The sequence below is a fragment of the Macaca thibetana genome, chromosome 7, assembly GCF_024542745.1.
Source record: "Macaca thibetana thibetana isolate TM-01 chromosome 7, ASM2454274v1, whole genome shotgun sequence".
NCBI lineage: Eukaryota > Metazoa > Chordata > Mammalia > Primates > Cercopithecidae > Macaca > Macaca thibetana.
This window is the reverse complement of record NC_065584.1, coordinates 1,352,386-1,370,531: the sequence shown is the minus strand read 5'-3', so window position 1 is coordinate 1,370,531 and position 18,146 is coordinate 1,352,386. Positions and strand designations below refer to the sequence as shown.

General features: G+C 39.0%; 2 gene segments (V, D, J or C); both read right to left on the bottom strand.

The window, feature by feature from the left end:
* LOC126958568 (immunoglobulin heavy constant gamma 1-like) overlaps nucleotides 1-18,146 on the bottom strand; it is a 510,670-nt gene that overhangs the window by 315,554 nt on the left and 176,970 nt on the right.
* Nucleotides 11,468-12,101, bottom strand: LOC126958592 (immunoglobulin heavy variable 3-23-like). The segment is given in 2 exon segments: nucleotides 11,468-11,894; nucleotides 11,992-12,101. Coding segments are annotated over 2 exon segments (447 nt in total).

The window sequence follows — 18,146 nt, the reverse complement described above, 5'->3', positions numbered from 1 at the left end:
TGGGCATGTGCTCCTCATCACTGGCTCTGACTGCTCCCTAAACCAACTCCAGGACAGAGCTGGATGTGCCTAGTGTGGTTTGCAGGATTCACTTCCGGCATTGAGAACTTGTGTGACTTTGCTGCACTCCAGCACTCACCTGAAAATATGGAGAGAACTAGACTTCAGGTAGATGAATTTTTAGGTATTTCTGACATTTAATATATTTTTATACCTTTCTATCACTCCTTCCTTGTCTAAGTTTCCATGTGTTTCCTTGTAATAAACACTGCGAGGTTTAATTGAAGGATAATAAACTTCACATATTTAAAGTGTACAAATAATAAGCATGATGTAACTGTCATACTTACCAAGAAAATGGATAAGTGAATTCCTCTCAACATTTCCTCTTGTTCTTCTATATACTTTCTCCTTTCTCATTCTCATCTTCTACCATTTCTTCAGTAACATATTGATCTTCTTTATACTTCAGATACATTTTTATTTATCAAAATTGGTAAAAATAAAATAATATAGCATATATTATTATTAGGTTGGTTTATTTTGCTCAACATAAATGCTTATGTATTTTACCTCGCTGTTGTGTGTATTAGACATTTATTAATTATAAATGATGGGGAGTATTTGAGTTGACAAGTTTACCTTAATTTGTTTTTCTATTAAGCAGCTGAACAATATTTAGATTCTTTTACTATTTTAGGTCTTACTAACAAAATCTGCCACTCAGCTTGGAAGTGTACATAGATCAGAAATACATTTTTCTTATTTTTCATAGCAACATCAACTATAACATATAAAGAGAGAATACAGCATTTTGCAATTTTTTAATACTTTATATAATGAAGTTTTAAGACAAATAACAAACCTGAAATCTAGGGAGAGGCAAAGTCAGGGTATGAGATTACCAGAGGCGGAGTTTGGCATATGAAATGCAGGTTGTAACAAGATAAAAATACAAATAAATAGTGGGTTGTGTGTTGTAGTGTAAAACTCTCAGGGACAAAATACCAAAGCGATGTTCTACCATCTTTAATATTTTTCTGCTAGAATGGGGACATTCACATAAAAATTTTATTTCCCAAAGTGTCTGAGAGAGAATGAAATCCCACGCTTCCGAAACACATCTAGACCCACCTTCCATATCCCCTCTACAGGACTAATGAATTACTCTGCAGGGACAAGTCACTGAAACCAGAATCCTAGGGATATTGGTGCAAACTCTCAGGTCTTGAGATGGGAACAGAGGTCCCCACTGACGTTCTCTTGAGAAGCAGCTCCCCTCTCTTTCTTACAGAATCAGTCTTAATCTGCAAGGCAGGGCAGCGTATCTGGAAGGTGATGACACCGTTGGAGAGCACTGGAGCTGTGGGAGAAAACGACTGCAAACTCTTCCCAAGGAGAAGGGAAAAGAACACATAGACCAGTATCTCATCTAGGTAAGTGTCAGGAACACTCTGATGGTCACAACGAGACCCAGGGCCACAATACCTTCCTAGGAACATAGCCTCATGAGAAGGATGAGAATCTTCTTTTAGTCCAATGCCTTCCACCAATTTCACAATTGTCAGTTAAATACAACACTTTAATCCACCTGAGGAAGTTACAAGAAATCCTCTGTAGAATGGAACAAGGTGAAGATGCAAAGCCAAGCAGGAAAGAAAAACAAGGTGTCACTGGAGTATCTGATGTCTCTGGTGGACATGGAAGAACAGACTTCAACCCTTGACATCCACTGCAAAAGTAAATGTCAAATGTAGCTCTGAGGAGATTCACAGACACCTCAATAAGAAAGGCCCATCAAGACAGGATGTGGTTAAATACAGGCAGAAAATGCATAAAATAAAGTCGTAAGCCAATATCAATTGTTCAACCAAACGTGTCTGGCCAGCAACAAAAATTATAAGATATATCAATGAGAAAGACCAAAGTCATAATGAAAAAATCATCAGAATGAGATTTGTAAATAACACAAATACAAGAACTATCTAATTAAATATGATATTTAAAGTGATTAACATTTATATTTTAAAAATGTGTGAAGTCAAATGTGGACATAACGTAAAATTAGGTAACTGAGAGGTGCAAATACTAAAAACGAATCAAATGGAAATGCATAAAATAATCAAAAGCAATGAAATATGAAACTGAGCAAGCCTTAGGCACGCTCATCAGTAGACATGGCTCAGCTTTTGAATAAAACCATGGACTTAAAATATGTTACTAGAAATTACAGAAAGTTAATTTCAAAGAAAAAAATAGTGAAGATACTAAACAAAATATCAAAAAGTATAGTTTAGATATATTTTAATTATCAAAAATAAAAGTTAGAGATACAGAAAAAAATATTTGAAGAAATGATGGTTAAGAATGTTCCAAATTTTGTGAGAGACACAGTAACACAGAACTACAAAGAACAGAGAACCCCCCATAAAGTAAATGCACACAGACACACACACCACACATCCTCCATGGGCACAGACTTGTGTACAAGCAAAAGCTCGCACACCACCCATGCATTTTCTCCACATTATTGTTTTTATTAGTTGTTTGAAAAGTATTTGTTTTTATAGTATGAAACAGAAAGCTAAAATTGAAATTAAAAATTTCTATGCATAGGCCTTTCTATTCCTACCACAATCAGATTCATGATTTGATGTAAATTAATGTAATTGCTGTTAGGAAATATACTATTTCAAAGAAAACTGGCATTTATTTCTGGCTCTGTGTTTATTCATTTGTAATGTGTGCCAATATCATCCTTTCTAATTAACAGGAACTTTTTCTTAAGTTGGCACATAATAACTGTTAATATGTGTGAGGTACAGTGTGATAGCTTAATACATGTGTGCAATATATGATAACGAAATCAGAGTAACTAGCAAATTTATCAACTCAAATATTAACATTTCTTTGTGTAAATAGCATTGAAAATTCTCTTTCTAGCATCTTGCAAACAAACAATGTAAAATAAATTGTAAATTTAGTCAACCTACCGTGCTGTATAACATAAGAGCATATTCCCCTTGTCTAGCTGTAATTTTGTATTTATAAACAAGTATTTTCCCCATCACTCAATTTCATCTCCTTTTCAGCCTCTTGTATCTATTATTCTACTTTTTATTTCTATAAAATCAAATTTTTTAGCTTCCACATAAGATTGAGAACATATGCCTCTTATTTCTCTCAACACAATGGTGTACACTTCCATCTGTGTTGCTGTGAATGCTAGAATTTCATTCCTTTCTTAAGGGTGAATAATATTCCAGTGTGTAAATATACCACATATTCTTTATCCATTTTTCTGTTGATGGATGTATAGGTTGATTTCATGTAACTATTGTAATAGAATAGTGTTGCAGCGAATATGGGGGTGCAGACATTTCTTAAATATTGGGATTTTCATTCTTTTAAATATATATTCAACAGCTGAATTGCTGAATCGCTGAATCATATTGAGTTCTAACTTTACTTTCCATCATGGCTTTATTAACTTACATTCCCACCAATGATGTATGAGTATCCCTTTCTATGCATCCTAGCCAGTCTTTATTATTTTTCGTTTTACTGATAATACCCTTTCTTTCTTTTTTTTTTCTTTCGTTTTTTTTTTTTTTTTTTTTTTTTTTTTGAGACGGAGTCTTGCTCTGTCACCCAGGCTGGAGTGCAGTGACACGATCTCGGCTCACTGCAAGCTCGACCTCCCTGGTTCACGCCATTCTCCTGCCTTAGCCTCCCGAGTAGCTGGAACTACAAGCGCCTGCCACCACACCCGGCTAATTTTTTTGTATTTTTAGTAGAGACGGGGTTTCACCGTGTTAGCTAGGATGGTCTCGATCTCCTGACCTCGTGATCCGCCCACCTCAGCCTCGCAAAGTGCTGGGATTACAGGCTTGAGCCACCACACCTGGCCAGTAACAGCCTTTCTAACAAGGATGAAATGATATCTCATTGAGGATTTGCATTTTCCTGTATATTATTTATTTTCAGAATTTTATATATACTTGTTGGTCCTTTGTATGTCTTCTGAGAGGTGTTTGGTGGTCTTATTTGCTTATTTTTAATCATATTTTATTACTATTCAGTAGTTTGCATTTCTTTTATATTTTTGATATTGATCCCTTGTCATATAGTTGGTAAATATTGTCTCTCATCCTGCAGGTTGCCTCTTCACTCTGTCAGTTGTTTTCTTTACTGTGCCTGAGCTGGGATTTCTTGATAGAACCTGGAGAGGGGGGCTCAGGGGCTGTGGGACATTGGAGGGGAAGAGACGAACTCAACACCTAGAACCACCTGAGCCGTTGCTCATCATGTGATTTCTGGGTCAATGGTTTGAACAGATTCAGAAGAGTTTTTCTTGGCCTTCTGGGGGCTAAATAATTTGAAGAGAGAATGATGTAACTTATTACTCACAGATGACAGAATATGATAATTGTACACGTATGTATGTGTGTAGGGATGGTTTGGCACTGAACTATTTTTTTTTTTTTTTTTTTTTTGCCCTATCAAGTCATTTTAGACATTCATGAGAGACCTGCACTGCTCTTGGCAGATACCTCAAGAGATAATTAACCTTTTCATATTCACATGGGGGGAGTGTGAGGCACCAACAGATGTGACATCCACACTACATTTTAGCTGAGATTTCTTGGCCTTTGCATGGCATCAAGGACAACTAATGCTGTGAGCTTTGTATCACAGCTCCTGTCAACAGGACATACCTAATTCCTGAACCAATTCCAGGACAGAGACGGACATGCCTGGTGTGATTTGATTAATCCCCATCATGTAACGAAAAAATAAAATTATTGTGCTGTATACTAGTGTTTCCCTAAAAATAAAAGGAGAGCCAGGGTTCATTCATGTGTATATTCAGAAGGGTCTAATTTTTCATATGTTATATATAAACATAATATATAATGCATAATTATATATTACACATAATATATAATACTTATATATATCATATATATTTATATAATTAATTAAACCTTTAATTCTGTGTTGAGAAATTTAAAAATTTTTCAGGTTGATGAGTGAAATCACCATGCCATTGTTCTGTGATTTTCTTTTTTTAATTTCTCATATATTTTATCCATGTCTGTCTAACTCATTTTCTACCAAATTATACATGTTTGAATTTTTAATATTTTAATGAGGTGAAGTTAACAAATAATAATCTTGCCATAACGTGTCCATTTTGACAAATAATGACATAAACATTACCTTTATTAACACAGAAAGAATCAATTACCCTCAAAATTTCCTCATTTTTCTGTAATTCTTGTTTTTTACACCTTCCCTTCTCACATCACGTTTATAATCAGCAACTGATCTTCTTTATGTAAATTTAGATTAGTTTACATTTTATAGAATTTATAAAAGTGGGATCATATGTGTACTTTTGTTTGGCTTATTTTACTCATCATAAGTACATGCGAATTTACCCACACTGTTGAGCATATCCAACAGTATGTGACTGGAACAGTGCGTATTGTTCCAATGAATGAATTTACCACAGTTTATTTACTGATTAAGCTGCTGATCAATATTTGCATTGCTTTCAGTATCTGAGTATTATAAAGAAAGCTGCTACTCAGCTACTCAGCTTAGAGAAGTACACAGCTTAGAAACATGTTCTTATTGTTTCAACATGAACAGCAGCTAAATTAGAAAAGCTGCACTTGAAACCCGATGTCTTCAGTACATCAGGTAATTGAAGTTAAAGAACTCTGTGTATGTCAGTTTGTGTGTGAGAGAGAAGCAGAGAGAAAAGGAGACAGAAAAGAACAGAGATCCTACATAATTGACCAAAATTTATGAGGCGCTCAAGTAAAAACAGGAACTTAGTTTTAATGTAAAAGGTCTGCATAAGATGGAAAGGACAACTTGATGCACCTGCATATGGTTTTATATTTATATAAATATCATTTTGTGATAAGACAAACAACCACACACATTAGGATAAACATAGTGGCGGGCGTACAGTGGTGAAATACGACGGTGATGCAAAACCCCATCTCCAGCACCTTTTCCCTCCTATTGCACCTGCCTTGATGTGTTCTGAGCGCCCCCTGGTGTCCTGAGTGCCCTTTGGTGATCTGAGCATCCCCTGATGTTCCTGAGCTGCCCTGCAGGGAGCTTTGTGTCTGGACTCACAATGACTTTCCCGCACTTTGTCTTTTGTCTAAAACTCCATGGTTGTGTACTCCTTGCTCAGGCAGCTTCACTGTAAAAGAAACCTGTTTTTTTGGACATGGGTCTGGAGATGGTGACTGGACTCCGAAGAGTGGGTTGGAATTTGTGCTCCCTCACGACCTGTCCACCTGATCCACTCCAGTCCCTTCCCTGGGGACTGGCAGATCCAGCTCCAGCAGAAAGCACTGGTTGTGATGAAGAGTTCAGAGACAGCACAGGTGAGGGAGTGGCTCTCTGTGAGGTCTTCACCAGGCCAACAGTGCACTGAGAAACAGTTGTTAGCATGCATGGATTCTAAACAACATGTTGAAATTGACAGAAATATGCATTTTGAGGAGAATGAAGAGCTCCCTTTGCCCAATTTGTGGGTATCCTAGAGCAAATAGTAGATTCTGAGGTTAGAATCAGACAAATATATGGTCACATTCCCCCACAAACTTTCAACCAAATGAAAAAGAGAAACTGCTGTTAGGAGAATGGGCATTGGATTATTACCTCTATCTATGATAATGGTGATTTTCAGAACAAGGGTGACCCATGATAACCTAAAGGTGTCCTAATTCTGAATCCACAATTAGACCTGAGCGGCAATCACTGGCAGGGGAGGTCACCCCACACAGAGAAACACCTGACTCAGTAAAGCTGCACATAGGTGTCTCTGAGGTCCTTGAGTTGTACAAGAACAGCTCCTACTTCAGGTTCAGAGTGAGAACAATCTATCCTTTATCTGCAGGAGACAAGGCTTAGTGTGTGGAAAACCAGAATTTTCCTACTTAATATCTCAGTGCTGGCCCAGAGAATGAACCCACGCATCTCCTTAACATCAGCGAGTCCCACAGACCAGGCAGGCACCCAGCTGCTGCTCTCTGACATTCAGCACCTGGTTTGTGCCAAAGACATCCATCCTGGAAACTCCTCCAGGATAGTGACTGTGGACAGTGAAGATACTAAGGTATGGCTGCTGCTGGGCACATGGGGGACTCCCGGTGGTTAACTGTGCTCAGGGAGGAACCAATGGACCTGACGGACCTAGCATGGAACGCTGGGTAGTTAGGAAGCTCCATCAGCTTCCCACCCTTCTCCATCACTAGTTGTGAGATTGGCATTGTGGGCTGACAGTGTCTACAGCCTCACCCGGCCTCCTGTGCATTTTTCTGCCTTCATTAGTTAAAACTGCCTTTGTGATATGTGAGAATATTTCCTCCTATAATAACAAACTTTTCTAACCCAGAAACTTCAGTAGTAGGAGCAGAACCACAAGTAAACAGAGGATTCCAGGAGAACTGTTAGAGTCAGAGAAATCCACAGACCCTCCCCGAAAAAGCAGACCTTAACCTTCATCTTCACCTGAGCCTGGAACTGCCCCTGTCTTATTTGGGTGATGAGTGCCCCCTGCAGCCCAGCCTCCTTCTTTCTCCCTGCAGGAAATTGTGTGTCTGGGCTCAAACTGATGTCCCATCACTTGGTACCTTTCACACAATAATACAGGGCCAAGTCCGGCTCTCAGACTATTCATTTGCAGATACAGCGAGTTGTTGGCATTGTCTCTGGAGATGGTGAATCTGCCCTTCCCAGAGTCTGCTTAGTAAGTCTTTCTTCCATTGCACTTCATACCTGTTACTCACTGCAGCCCCTTCCCTGGAGCCTTGTCTATTCAGCTGATCCAGTAACTACTGAAGGTGGATCCAGAGGCTGCACAGGAGAGTCTCAGGACCCCACGGGCTGTACTAAGTCTCCACCAGACTCCACCAGCAGCAACTCACACTGGACACCTGCAAACAAAGAGACACTGTGGTTAGAAGCTGCCACACATATCCACTCTTTGTTTCATTCACATCCAGTCATACTCAGCATCTCTAGGTCTTCAAATATCACCTTTAAAAACAGCAACAAGGAAAGCCTAGCTTAGCCCAAACCCCACCGTGAGTCGCTTGTATTCACTCCTGATCACCAAGTGGAAGCACCTGGGAATCAAGCTGGCGCTCCTCTTTCCGAGCTACAGAAAATGGGCTGGGCTGGTTTTCATCAGAAGAGGGAAGGCCCTCTTTGCTGGTCTCCTCCTCTATAGGAAGATCTGGGGATGGATGCCTGAGGGGAGAGCAGGGCCCAGAGCAGATGTGAGACTCCTGGAGGAGTTTAGAGGCAATGGCAGCATTTGGGACAATATAATTTCTTATTATGTGATTGCACCATGAAAATTACTAAGCAATTATTATTATTTTTATACATCTGTATTATACAAATAGAAATATAACTGCATTAAGCAAATTTTAAGAGTTATAAAGAGATAAATAGGAAACAATAAGAAAATAGGAGCCTTCAACACCTTACTTTCAATAATGTATAGAACATCTAGAAAAAAAAAATCTTAAGAAGACAGTGGACTTGAACCACGCTATTAATCAAAGTAACCTAATAGAAATTTACAGATAATTTCAACCAACCGCAGCATAATATGCACGCTTCCCAAGTACAGACTAAATATTCTCCATGATAGGTTATATGTTAGATGAAAAAAATAAGTCTCAACATTTACATAAGTAATGCTAAAGTTCTCTAACTTTCTCAAAAATTGGTGTGGCACCCACCTTTCAAACGCTTTCTATAAGGCTACAATTACCATATTACCACTAACAGACAAGGGCAAAAGCAGAAAAATAAACTACAGACCAATATTTCCAATACACATAAATAAACCTACTGCCCAATAATTACCACCTATATTCCACAAGACTTTAAAAGAATCATACACCATTCAACTCAAATTTACTTTTGAGATGCAGCGATAATTCAATGTCCTCGAATCGATAAATGTGGTATGCCAAATTAAGAGAACAAAATAAAAAATCCCATTAACTTCTCGCCAGACACAGAAAATTACATTTTTAAAATGCAAAGTTTCATGATAAAAACTTCAAACAAAGTAGTAATACAAGAAAATAACATGTAAATAATAAAAGTCTTATGAAAAGCCATAGCTACTTATGAAAAGCCATCAACTACTTAATGGTGAAAGATTAAAATATTTTGTCCCGATATCTGTAATAAGGAAAGAATAAACTTGGAGTTATCTTACTTCTAAATTTCAAAGCTAATTACAAAAATTGAGCAATAAAAACAGGATGCTATTGGTATAAATACATACAGAGAGCTCAGAAATAAGATGATATATTGATGGCAAACTAATTTTCAATGTGAAAAACGACAATATACAATGGCTAAATCATAGTCTCTTCCAAAGAGGGTGTTAGAAAAAGTGTATTTATACATGCAAAGAATGAAGAATTTTAGGTTAGAATTAATACGAAAATGAACTCTAAATGGGTTAAACTGTTAAATGTATGGCCTGCAATTGTAAAATTTTCTCTCCTGCAAAAAAATTAGGAATGATTTTTCTAGATTTTATATTAAAAGCACAGACAACAAAAGCAGAATTGAACAAGTGGGACAGCATCAAAATAGATCCTGCAAAGCAAGGAAAAAATTCCAACTTATAGAATGGGAGAATATAGTTGCAAGCCATGCATCTGAAAAAGTAAGGATATGCAAAATATACATGTAAATTATAACACTCATTAGCAAAATTATAAAAGCCTAATTGTAAAATGCTCAGTTTTACCCCTTAAAAGTTTTTAACAACATAGATCTCATGTTAAACATTGTTCTCCATGGGCAATTACATGTTTTATGGTAAAACGGGCGAGGCTATACTTTGTAATTATTCAATCCAACACTAATCTAGGGAGTGTTGTAAATATCCTTTATAAATTTTATTAAAAGTGTCATCAGTTGCCTCTAGGTTAGGTAGATTGTCACTGATAACCTGGGTGGGCCTGATTCCATCAGAGCAGAACCGGAGTAGGTGAAATTCCATGGTGATTCACACTTCTGCTCTCTCTGAGACTTCCAGCCTGCACTTACTGATGACTTATCTCATGGACATTGTACATCCCTAGCCATCCCTCCAAACTGTCATCTTCTACATCTCACAGAAAGGTGGCCTGTCCATCTGTAGCTTGTCAAACCTGAAAAAGAGACAGAAAGAGAGTCTAAAATAAAATAATGTTTATTTGAGGATGGCCATCACAATGGGAATATGCATGGTTGCATTCAGGTAGGTAAAGGAAGACGAGGGTTTTGAAAGAAAAATGAGAAGGGTTAGATGAGCAGTTTTGAAACAATTATTCTAGGCTAGAAGAATGAACAACAAGGGTGACATCAGTGTAAGGTTGAACAGGCAGATGCTGGGCAGATGCACTTGGAGAAGTAACTGGTTTATGGTTGCAGTGGCCTTTGTGCAAGTGGCCTTTGTGCAAGGTTGTGGTTTTTCAGTCTATTTACGATAGTTCTTGTTATCAGGGATGAGTGTGAGAACCCCCCCTCATGGCCTTCTCCAGCTTCATTCATCAGGGTTTTAACACTAGTGGCTCCGTTTTTATTCTGGCAACTTTGACACCCACTTTATACCTCTGCTGCTGAAGAAGGTGACCCCATGGCAGTTTGCACAGCACAGGATCAATTCCGCATCCACATCTCATGTTGACCAAGCAAACTTATCCCCTGCAGTTCCCACGGCCATTTGCATTCCCAGATGAGTCTACACACAACACAGTGTGGGGTCCTGAGCAATGGGAGTGAAGACAGTCTCATCAGTCTCCCCCACATAGCTGCAGGAGCCACAGCCTGAGACCCACCTGAGCTCCAGGAAAAGAGCTTGAGCCCTGGAATTTAGACCACAGAAATCACATTTTACTTTTCAGGGAGCAGGAAAAGCCAATGAAAAAGGAAGAACGACAACTAAAAAGCGAAAAAAAAAAAAATGAATTGCAGGCAAAAGCAACGATAGATCAGTGCTGATTCTGATTTACATACTTTAGTGTCAGAAGAAGGATCAGGCATAAAACCTGTGACATTCTACATGACACTGACCCCGGCCCAGCCTCTCTCTTTGTTGTAATCAGGATTCTAAAGACTGTTCTCATGAGGGAATCTTTCTGAAGTTCCTGTCCTGAGTCTGATTGGAGAAGGCTCACCAGGAAGCCCTGAGCTTCCTCAGGACTCTGATTCTGGTGGCCATGGTTGAGGACTTTTCATTTCTGTAAGCATCAATCTGCATTTTGTGCATCTGAGAAGATTCTCATATTAAAATAATCATTTAAAAATATGTAGAGATGATATTTTGTAAGAACAGAATTCCAAACTTAGAGAGGTTCACTAGAGGAACTGTAAAAAGATGAAGTCCCACATCCTGACAGGAAATCAGCCTCCATCTGCACCTGCCTCTGGGGTTGACTCTGATCAGTGGGTCCTGAGCACCCCCTGCAACTGATTTCCCCCCGCGTTCCTGCAGGGAGGTTTGTGTCTGGGCTCACACTGACCTCCCCTCACTGTGTCTCTCGCACAGTAATAGACAGCCGTGTCCTCAGCTCTCAGGCTGTCCATTTGAAGATACAGTGTGTTCTTGGCGTTCTCTCTGGAGATGGTGAATCTGCCCTTTACAGAGTCTGTGTACCATGTGCTACCCCCACCAGTATTAATAGCTGAGACCCACTCCAGCCCCTTCCCTGGAGCCTGGCGGGCCCAGTGCATGCCATAGCTACCGAAGGTGAATCCAGAGGCTGCACAGGAGAGTCTCAGGGACCCGCCAGGCTGGACCAAGCCTCCCCCAGACTCCACCAGCTGCACCTCACACTGGACACCTGCAAACACAGAAACACCAAGGTCAGAAACTGCCACACATAACCACTTTCACTCATGTCCCCTCACACTCAATATCTCTAGTTCTCCATGAATCACCTTTTAAAATAGCAACAAGGAAAACCCAGCTCAGCCTAAATTCCATGGTGAGTCCTCTGTGTTCAGTGCTGATCACCGAATGGCAACACCTGGGAATCCCAGGCTGGGGCTCCTCTCCCAGGGCTGCAGGGTCAGGGCTGGGCTGGTTTTCATCAGCAGAGGGAGGGACCTATTTGCATATCTCCTACTATATAGCAAGCTCTGGGGTGGGTCGCTGAGTAGAGGGCAGGGCCCAGAGCAGATGAGAGAGTCCTGGGGGATTTTGATGACAATGATTGTGTTTGGGAAAATGTGCTGTCTTGTGAAATTGTTCTGTGATAAACATTTAACAACTATCACATTTTTAATTATGTTTACCAATGTGTATAAATTATGTTATTTAGGAGTCGGTGGTTTCTTCATGTACAGATGTAAAAGTGAACCCACACATGGAGGGGCTGTGTATGTGTCTAAGGGCTGACATCTGGCATGAGTGAGTCCTAGTATCTGGGCCTATGCTCTTCACAATTAGCCTCAATTCCTCTCTTAACCAACTCTAGGACAGAGCTAAATGTGCCTAGTGTGGTTTGCAGAATCCGCTTCAGTCACGAGAACCTGTGTGATTTTGCTGCATTTACCTAAAAATATGGAGACAAGGTTCAGGCAGATAAATGTTTAGGTATCCCTGATATTTAACATATTTATTTGTTCCTTCCTGTCATTCATTTTTTTGTCTAAAATTTCAGTTGTTTACTTGTAATAAATTTTATAAGTTTTAATTGACAGATAATAAAATTCACATATTTAACCTGTACAATAGTAAATGTTAAAAAAAGGTCTATTTTCAAGAAGGTGACAAGTCAGCTCCCCTCGCATTCCTCTTGCTCTTTTATATATATAAAAATACATATATATTTTTTCCTTCTTCTTCCCTTCATCTTCGATTTCTTTATAAAACTACTGATGTTTTCACATTTCTTTAGACTACTTTTTATTTTCTAGAATTTGTAAGAATAAAATAATATAGTATATACCCTTATCTATTTGGCTTATTTTTTCTCAATAGAAATACTGAGAATTGAACTTTTTATGTTATATGTGTTCATTTCTTATAAATGATGGGTAGCATTTCAGAAAACAAATGTAGCATAATTTGTTTTACTATTAAGTTGCTAATTGATACTTGCATTTTTAAATTTCTCTGTCTTACTAATAAGACTGCTACTCAGCTTGGTAATATACATACATGAAAAATTATATATAAATTATATAAATATATTTCTTTTTACAACAATAACAGATTAAACAAGGGAATGTACAGTTTGGCACATTTTCTTTAGTATTTCAGAAATTGAAGTTATGAGAAAGAAAACAGACCTGTAAACCAAAGAGTGTCTGAGACTAATCTCAATAGATTTAGGAAGTTCATTTTTCCAAGATTAAGGACGTGCCAGTGACACAGCCTCAGGGAGTCCTGACAATATATGCCCAAGGTTGTGGGGCACAGCTTGGTTTTATACAATTTAGGGAGACATGGGACATTAACTAATATATGTAAGATGTACATTGGTTTGGTTCAGAAAGGCAGGACAACTTGAAGTGCAGTGAGTGCTTCCAGATCATAGGTAAGTATGAGACAAATGCTTGCATTCTTTTGGATTTCTGATTAGCCTTTAACTGAACACACAATTTGTAGGAATAGTCACATAGGCCTTAGTCTGGCTTAGTGAAACAATAGAGCAAAGGGAGCAATCATGTACACATTTGACTTACATGAGCAGGGAGACGACTCTGTCCTTGGTACAAAAGGATCTTCCTTGTGGTCAAATTTTGAAGGAGGTGTGGTTTTAAAAATCGTAGTAACTATCATTTTAGGGAAAGAATGGGGGGTGGGTTTGCCCCAAACAGTTTCCAGTTTGACTATTCCCTTTGGCTTAGTGACTTGGGAGTTTCAAAAATTTATTTTCCTTTCACAAACATGGAAATCTTGGGAGAAACAAGTTCTTGTAGAGAGAAACAAAGCTATGGTGTTAAACTGAGTCAGAGGCTGCCATATGACATATAGCCTATTACAAGATAGAGCTATAAACATGTGTTGGATTGCTTAAATTTCAGCGTGGTAAACGTGTTGTCGTGTGAAATTCTCAAGAACCACATACTGAAGGGCACTGATAAAGTGAATTATATACGGCCTGAGAAGGACTCCGTACTTCTATGTTTGAGTCTTTGTGGACAAACCGTAACCTGCCTGAATAGGGAGACAACATTGAAAACCTGACGTAGGAGCATGCACCTGTAACAATAGCTGAGTCTTGGCCAATTCCAGCAGCCATACCTCAACCACTCATACACTCTCGAGTGTGCAAACTGTGTTTAAATAAGGCAAATTCAACCTGTAACCAATCCAGCTATTTCTATACCTCACTTCTAATTTCTGTATATCATTTTTTAAATCTACAAATCTTCTTCCACCACATGGCTGAACTAAAGTCTCTTTGAATCTGCTGTAATTCTGGGGCTGCCTGATTCATGAATCATTCACTGCTCAATTAAACTCCTTTAAATTTAATTCAGCCGAAGGTTTTCTTTGATCAGCATTCCTATCCTGTTGAATCCCTTTGCCCTAGAATGGGGACAGTCAGAAAAATCTTCCTTTCCCAAAGTGTCTAAGAGAGAGGGAGAGCCCATACTTCTGAAATGCATTCAGACCCACCTCCCTCATCAACATTACAGAACTGAGGAATTACCTACCCTGCAGGGGCCTGCTACTGAAACCATTATTCCAGAGGCACTGGTAGAGCCATAGAGGAAATAAGATAAAAACCAAGATTCTCACCAAAGTTCCATAGAGATGCACCTCCACCTGTCATGGGATCAGATTCTTAATCTGCAGGGCATGGCAGCAGATCTGGAAGGTGATGTTAACAGTGGATATTGGAGCTGTGGGAGGGAACAACTGGGAAAAACAGGAGAAAATATACATGTTTAACTCAGTAGACTTCAAGCTATTTACATGTTAATTAGGTGGAATATTTCATAGCTAAAGACCTGATCTAGCATGAGAAATAACAGAGAGATGACACATGGAGAATGCAACAGTGGGAAGCTGAGGTTCAAGTTCTAATGTTTGTTTACTGATATTTGTCCCTGGCATGTCCAGAACTTCATGAGTAAAGAACTCCTCTAATAGAGAAACAAACCCTCACAGGACATGGTCCTCAAAATGATCTTCAAATGGCACATTAACAACCTCAACCTTTTTTGGGTTTTGCCCTCTGCAGGTTGAACTCCTGGCATGACTGTGTCTCTCAATGCTTGCACACACTAAAACTCTAAAATTTTCTCCTTTCAAATTTGGTTCTCATTGACTCATTGGGTTAGGTAAATGCTCCAGGTATGGTAGGATATGGAAAGACACATTGGTAGTTTTTGCTAAATTATTTATGTTTTATTTTATTTTTATTTTAAAAAATAAAGATGAAGCCTCACTATGTTTCACAGGCTGATCTCACACTCGTGAGTTCACAAAATCTTCCCACCGCAGCCTCTCAAATTTCTCGGATTATAGGTGTAAGCCACTGTGCCTGGACATTGATTACTTACTTTAACTTTTTTAATTGCATTTTTGTTTTGAAATAAGTGTAATTCAGGTGCTGGAAAAATTTTCTCCTCAGACTCCTCTGCAGCAGCTCCAGGACTGAAATCTGTGTTGCGTGGACTCTGGGCCTGCCCTGCAGCTCTGCCCTCACCCTGCTGGGGACGATGCTGTTTGGGCTCACAGAGCATGGTCTCCCAATGTCGCTCTCCCAGAATGAAGGGGCTGTCCCCTGTTCACAATGCTCTTTCAGCAGCATCTAGTACTTTTAAAATTGTCTCTTGAAGCAGACATTTGGCATCACTATACCCAGTAAACTGCAGGGAGAGCCCAACACAGATTTCACAAAACCACCAAAGAGTCTCTTCCCTGGGACTGTCAGAAGCAACGACACAGTCAAGATCCATGGTGAGTCCAGAAACTGATAGAATTTGGAGCATCCTCTTATTTCTTTTAGAATTCTCTATTCAAATGTCACACCAAACAGTATCTCCACAGAGAGAACTACATGGCTCAAAGCCCACAAAAATTAAAACACACATGTACACACACACACACACACACACACACACACACACACACATTGGTATGGCTGATTTTTACAGTAATTGGCTCCTAATTTGGGATCTTTCCTAGTGTAAACCAAAGGTTTCTGAGACAGATCTCAATCAAATTAAAATTAATTTTGCCAAAGTTACGGCATGCCTGGAATGAAAATAAAAGTAATCACAGAAACTGTGTGGTCTGTGCCATTTCCCAAAGACAATTTTTAGGTCTTTCAATACATAAAAGGGAAAAGTTGGCTAGAGGGGAAAGAGGGATGGTATGAAAATCTACATGTTATAATGAAAAAGAAGTGCATAGGGAAATAGAAAATTATGTCAGCATTTTACATAAAATAAAATGAACAAAGAGTAGCTATCTGTGAAGATATTTAACTTTTTATCTGTGGCTATTGTCTCAGGAATGAAAGGAAAATCAGTTTCTTGCATGGATCATCCTTTAGGTTTTTTTCCTCCTCGTGTCGCAATGAATTGAGTCACAAGTTTTATTTTCCTTTCATATTTTCCCCACATTTTCCTTTTCAAAATCTTTCAGAGGGAGCATTTTACAACCAAATGAGTTTCTGGTCTCCTGTTTTGTTTTATCTTTCATGGGTAGGACGGATTATTCCTAGGTAAACAGGTCCCATGTTGTTAGTATAGCTCATTGTTACCTATCTTTCAAATGTCGGGAAGTTTCACATCCCATTAATAAGAAAATAGTGGGAGAAAAAGAAAAGTAGAACATAGAAAACCAAGGGGGAAATAACAAACAATAATAAAGGGGAAACAATCCTGGAAAACTGATACAGGCCTTGTAACTCTGAAGGCTGTACATGAGTAGGGTAAGCAACAATATCTGAGACAGGTCTCAGTCAATTTAGGAAGTTTATTAATATGGTTTGTCTGTGTCCCCATGCAAATCTCATCTTGAATTGTAGTCCCACAATTCCTGTGTGTCATTGGAAGGACCAAAGGAGAGGTAATTGAATCACAGGGGCAGGTGTTTCCCATGCTGTTCTCATGATATTGAATAAGTCTCATTAGATATCCTGGTTTTATAAAGGGGAGTTCCCCTGCACAAGCTCTCTCTTGTCTGCCACCATGTAAGATGTCCCTTGCTTTTCTGACATGATTGTGAAATGTCCCCAGCCATGTGGAATGGTGAGTCAATTAAATCTCTTTTCTTTATGAATTACCCAGTCTTAGTTATGCTTTTATTAGCAGCAGCACAACAGACTAATACAGTTATTTTGCCACAGTTTAGAACCTGCCCAAGACCAGCCTCAGGAAGGACATGTGCCCAAGGTGATTGAAGTACAGCTTGCTTTTGTACATTTTAGAGAGACATGAGACACAAATCAATATATGTATAATGTACATTGGTTTTTTCCTGTAAGGCAGGACAAATCAAAATGGGGGCTTGCAGGTTAGAAGTAGATAAGAAACAATAGGTTGAATTATTTTCAGTCATTTATTAGCCTTCCACTGAATACACAATTTAGTTTGACTCAGTGAATCTTCATTTTTACATAAATGATAGTGAAGAGGAAGCAATCAGATATGTATTTGTCTCAGGTGAGCCTCAGAGGAATGACTTTGAATAGAATGGGAGGCAGGTTTGCCCAGAGCACTTTCCAGTATAGCAGCCTCATTGTCTGGAACATCACTCAAGGTTCTTCATCTTGTGGCCATGAAAATCAAAGACGTAGATACACGAAGGGTGAGGTTAGAGCAGAAGTTTAATAGGTAAAAGAAAAAAAATAGTTCTCTGTCACACAGAGGGATCCCAAATGGGTTGCCAAGCTACAGTAAAATGTAAGGATTGTTATAAATGTGCTAGTGGGGAGAGGGTATCTTATCAACATAGGGTGCAAAAACAATACCAGGTGTGCCATCTGCATAGGACCAAGTCTCTGGCAGCCCCACTTCATGCTTTTATTATGCAGGTGGGCACTTATCTTGGTCTCCTCCATGCTGCTTGTCTCCCTTCACCATGAACGTGTTAAAAAGGGGAGGAGGGGTTTCCTTGTCTGGTC